Below are 5,270 nucleotides of genomic sequence, written 5' to 3'. Positions count from 1 at the left end.
GGCGGGTGGGTGGGCCGGAGGGGCCTGCCCCGGAGCCCGGGCCCTCCTCGCCGGCGGTTCCGGAAGGAGGCCCTCCCGGCCTTGGAGGTGCCCGTGCCGCCCGTGACCGCCGCCGAGATCCGCCAGTACTTGCGCGGGCACGGCATCCCCTTCCAGGACGGCCACAGCTGCCTGCGGGCCCCGAGCCCCTTCGCGGAGCCCGGGGACCGGCCCGGCGCCGCCGCCCCCTTCAGCCTCTTCATCGACAAGACCACAGGCCGCTTCCTCTGCACGGCCAGCCTGGCCGAGGGCAGCTGGGAGGACCTGCAGGCCAGCGTGGAGGGGCGCGGGGCCGGGGCCGGGGCCCGGGAGGGCGTCCTGCTCAGCAGGGCCCCCGACGCCGAGGACGGAGAGGAGGTCCGGAGGATCTGGGAGCGAGCGGTCCCGCTCTGGGAGCTGCCCGACCCGCAGGAGGCTCAGCTGGCTCGGCTGATGTTCGGCCTCGACAAGGTCACGGACGGCACGCTCAAGCGCTTCAGCGTGCGGTACCTGCGGTCTGCGCGCAGCCTCGTCTTCCCCTGGTTCTCCCCGGGGGGCTTGGGACTGCGAGGCCTGAAGCTCCTGGGGGCGGAGAGCCAGGGGGATGGCGTGCGCTTCGAGGAGACCACCGTCCCGCGGCCTGGCGCCTACCACAACCTGTTCGGGTTACCGCTGATCGGCCGTCGAGACGTGGAGGTGGTGCTGACGAGCCGGGAGCTGGACAGCCTGGCCTTGAGCCAGTCCACGGGGCTGCCCACCCTTGCCCTGCCCCGAGGAACGGCCTGCCTGCCCCCGGCCTTGCTCCCTTACCTGGAGCAGTTCCGGCGCGTGGTGTTCTGGTTGGGGGATGACCTTCGGTCCTGGGAAGCTGCCAAGTTGTTTGCCCGAAAACTGAACCCCAAGCGATGCTCCTTGGTGCGGCCCGGGGACCAGCAGCCCCGTCCCCTGGACGCCCTGAACAAAGGCTTGAGTCTTTCGCGTATTCTTCGCACGGCTCTGCCCGCCTGGCACAAGTCCATCGTGTCCTTCCGGCAGCTTCGGGAAGAGGTGCTGGGAGAACTGGCCAACATAGAGCAGGTCGCTGGCTTCCGTTGGAGCCGCTTCCCCGACCTCAACCGGCTCCTGAAGGGCCATCGCAAGGGCGAGCTGACGGTGTTCACAGGTAGCCCTGGGAAGGCACGACGTGGGCCGCAGGGGCCGGGCAGAAGCGTGTGGCTTTGGGCCCCTGACCACACCCCTTCTTTGCAGCCCTGGTCTGTGTCACTGTTTCCAGAGTAGGCCTTCCTCCTCACCTGGGACTGTGTTCCACCCTGTGCAGGGCCCACCGGCAGCGGGAAGACGACCTTCATCAGCGAGTACGCCCTGGACCTGTGCTCCCAGGGGGTGAACACACTGTGGGGGAGCTTTGAGATCAGCAACGTGAGGCTCGCCCGGGTCATGCTGACGCAGTTTGCTGAGAAGCGGCTGGAAGAGCAACTGGACAAATATGACGAGTGGGCCGACCGCTTCGAGAACCTGCCCCTCTACTTCATGACTTTCCACGGGCAGCAAAGCATCAAGTGAGACCCCAGCTCCAGGCTCTCGGCTTCCCCGGCAGATCCCACACACGGGACCTGTGGTTCCTTTTCTACCTCCAGCGGGCACTCCCAGGTCTCCTTCCGGGCCGCGAAAGAATGGAGGCTGAACAAGGCCTGGAGAGTCCTTCGGGTGCCCGCTCCTCTGCCTGCGTTGCCAGAGATGGCTTGTGAATGGCTCTGGAATTCATTGCCTTTTTTCCTTCTAGGACTGTGATAGACACAATGCAACATGCGGTCTACGTCTATGACATCTGTCACGTGGTCATCGACAACTTGCAGTTCATGATGGGTCACGAGCAGCTGTCCTCAGACAGGTGACACCCTCCTTTTGCCTGGCTGGTCTCTAGACACACAGGCTCTGGTTTCCAAGCTGGGTGCAGGCACAGTCCGGCCCGAGTGTGCTATGTGGCGGTCTGGGCTGTGGCAGCACGCACCATGTGTGGGTCTCTGGGTGGAAGGTGAAAGGCCCGGGCTGGGGTGGTTTGCGGAGATGTGATTGAGTTGGGGGCACGTGTGTGTCCTTGTCCTCTGAGTCCCCTACTCTCTTTGGGGATGGGGCAGGATTGCAGCTCAGGACTACATTGTCGGGGCCTTTCGGAAGTTTGCGACAGACAATAGCTGCCATGTGACGCTGGTCATTCACCCCCGGAAAGAGGATGATGATAAGGAACTGCAGACAGCATCCATTTTTGGCTCAGCCAAAGTGAGTAGCGTGCGGAGAAGCTCACACTTTAGAGAGGGCCAGAAGCACCGGGGACGGCTCTTCTGCCTTAAGTCATCCTGACTGCCATCTGGAAGAGGCTGGGGCGGTGCTTCTGGGCCATGACGTGAGGCGTGTGTGTGCCGGGAGCACAGAATCCTGGCAGCTGGTCCTCTGCCCTCCCGGAGCACACATCCTAGCGGGGAAACGGTGAGACCGTGGCGGCGACTCAGATGGGGAGGACAGATGTGGGGGCAGCAAAGGGAAGGGCTGTGTGACTCCGCCCGGGCCGACCTCGGGGAGGCATCCCACCAGGGGCAGCAGGGGTCCGGCTAGGGTCCGGCAGGCAGTGGGTAGTGGGTCACCAGGTGAACGGGGCCTGTGGGCCGCAGGGATGCGCGGAGCACCTGCTGATGTGCCAGACCTGGGCTGGGTACGGGAATTCAGGGTAAGGAGCATGAGTCGTGGCCGCAGTGGAACGGACACAGAGCTGGGAGAGAGGGAGTGCAGAGTCCAGATGGTACTTTCTTCCTTTGGGGGAATCAAGAGGGGCTTCTGTGAAGTGTGATGTTGAGGCAGACCTGGTTGGCGAGAGGAAGCTGAGGTTGAGGGGAAACGCTGGAGGAGGATGTCCATGACGTGTGGCGCAGTCTCAGCAGCCAGCTCAGGGCTTGAGGGGCTTAGTGGCCCAGCGGAGTGGCTGAGCCTTGGTGTGGGGGCGGGGGCACTTTCCTGCCCCTTCTGGCTACGCCGTCCTGCACGTCTGCCTTCCCTTCTGCTTCGCCTGCGTGTCTTCTTTTTTTGGGGGGGGGTTGGAGTCTCATTCTGTCGCCCAGGCTCATGGCTGTCGCAGCCTCGACTTGCTGGGCTCCCGCGATCCTTCCGCCTCGGCCTTCCGAGTAGCCGGAACTACAGGCATGCACTACCACGCCCGGCTCATTTTTTGATTTATGGTAGAGATGAGGTCTGGCCGCCCAGGCGGGTCTCGAACCCGCGGGCTCAGGCCGTCCACTCCCCTCGGCCTCCCGAGGCGCGGGATGACAGGCAGAGCCGCTGAGCCCGGCTCCTGCATGTCTTCTTACTCCTGCCGTCCTCCTGTCCCCTCCCTCAGGCGAGCCAGGAAGCGGACAACGTTCTGATTCTGCAGGATAGGAAGCTGGCGACTGGGCCGGGAAAGCGGTATTTGCAGGTGGCCAAGAACCGCTTCGACGGAGACGTGGGTGTTTTCCCGCTGGAGTTCAACAAGAGCTCCCTCACCTTCTCCATCCCACCCAAGAGCAAGGCGCGTCTCAAGAAAATCAAGGACGAGAACGGGACAGCGGCCAAAAAGCCCTCTGCCAGCAGAAAGGGGTCCGGGCCGCAGAGCTCAGAGGCCAGCCCGGGCCAGGTCCCCACTGCCCACCTGCCAGGCACTGCCAAGCCTGCGACGTGACCCAAACCTGCTGGCAGTGCCAAGCTGGACCTGAGCTGAGCCTGGCAGGACGGGCTGGGCGGAGCCTCTGCTGGCTCCTCTGTCCTGTGGCCGAGCCACAGGCCCCTCTCTGTCTGGGTGGCCTGGCCGGGGGCAGCGTTCTGTGGGGAGAAGATTGTGTGTAGCAGACGGTGGAGAGCCTCCTCCTCTCGCACGCCGGGCTTGGAGCCCCGCCGGTGGGCCCTGGAGAGTCAGGCGCGGCCTTGCTTCCCCGGGACCTGTGTTCTGGTGCAAGAGTCCAGCAGGCTGTGGGCAGATCAGCAGGAAACGTGGTCGGAGTCCGCGAGCAGTGCTGTCGAGGAAGCAGGAGTGCAGCAGAGAGCCTACAGGGTCTGAGAGATGTCTGGGGGTGGCGTGCTGGGCCTGGAGGGCGAGGAGAGCACCACGGGTGCCTGCAGACTGCAGAGAGAAGGGCCCAGGAGTGAGCCAGCTGACTCAAGGCAGGGGCAGCCCCTCAACCTGCCGGGGAAGAGGACCTCATGCCAAAACCAGCCTGAGCTTGCAGAGCCAAGGTGGCATGGTGGCACCAGGCCCCTCTGCCCCCGATTCCCAGAGCCTGGCGTGAGACGGCACTTCCTAGAACTGGGTCCTAGGTGCTTCCCTGTGGCATCGGGGCCCGGGAAGCCCCCTGCACTGCGTGGCCTTGGAGTCCAGCGTGCCTGCCACCGCGACACTGATACCGCCGCGGGCGCCTTCCACGGAGCCTTTTCCGTGACTAAAAAGAGCGGCCTTCATCTCTGTGCTTTCATGCTTGGCCACCAGGTGTCTCAGCCGGCTGCGGCTGGGCCGCCCTGGAGCTGGGAGTGGACGGCCCCTCCCCCCAGCCCTCCAGCTGTGGGCTCCAGGAAGCCGGGCCTTGAGGGCCTGCGCCCGCCTCCGCCGCTTCCCTCGGCCTAGAGACAAGATGGTGTCCTTGCCCCTGACCTTTTCCCGCATCTCTCCGTGTGCTTTCTGGCAGAGGAGAGGGTCACCAGTCCACACGGCAGGCCCTGTCTGGCAGAAGCCACGCTCAGTGTGGACCAGACCTCGCACTGGCATTCTCGGCCCCCCCCCACCGTTTCTCTCGTGTCTGTGTGTGTGTGTGCGCCAGAATCCTGGGGATTTGTTAAAAGTGCAGAACGTAGCCCGGCGTGGTGGCTCACGCCTGTTATCCCAGCACTTTGGGAGGCGGAGGTGAGAGGATTGCCTGAGCCCAAGGTTCGAGACCAGCCTGGGCAACTTGATGAGACCTTGTCTCTACAATAAATCGGTTTTTTTTATTAGCTGCACGTGGTGGCGCACGCCTGTGGGTCCAGCTACTTGGAAGGATGAGGTGAATGGATAGCCTGAGCCCAACAGGTCGAGGCTGCAGTGGCCATGAGCGTGCTGCTGCACTCCAGTCTGGGCGACAGTGACTCTTAAAAAAAGCAAAGCCCAGGCTGTGCATCCCCTTCGACCCCCCAGTTACCCTCACTTTTAGCAAGCCCTACAGGAGGTGAGAGCAGGTGACCCAGAGGCCCTGTTG

At 64.0% G+C, this 5,270-nt stretch overlaps 1 protein-coding gene across 1 annotated transcript; it reads left to right on the top strand.

Annotated features, from left to right (window-relative positions):
- Positions 1–12: 12 nt before the first annotated feature.
- Positions 13–3,727, top strand: TWNK (twinkle mtDNA helicase; the record flags this gene model as incomplete). Its single annotated transcript, XM_021708623.1, has 5 exons — positions 13–1,180; positions 1,337–1,577; positions 1,802–1,909; positions 2,157–2,298; positions 3,407–3,727. Coding segments are annotated over 5 exons (1,980 nt in total), but the record flags the coding sequence as incomplete, so codon positions are not given.
- Positions 3,728–5,270: the final 1,543 nt, after the last annotated feature.

Source organism: Carlito syrichta, unplaced genomic scaffold (assembly GCF_000164805.1).
Source record: "Carlito syrichta isolate Samal-C Ts95f unplaced genomic scaffold, Tarsius_syrichta-2.0.1 Scaffold143137, whole genome shotgun sequence".
Classification (NCBI taxonomy): Eukaryota; Metazoa; Chordata; class Mammalia; order Primates; family Tarsiidae; genus Carlito; species Carlito syrichta.
This window is presented reverse-complemented; position numbering and strand designations above follow the sequence as displayed.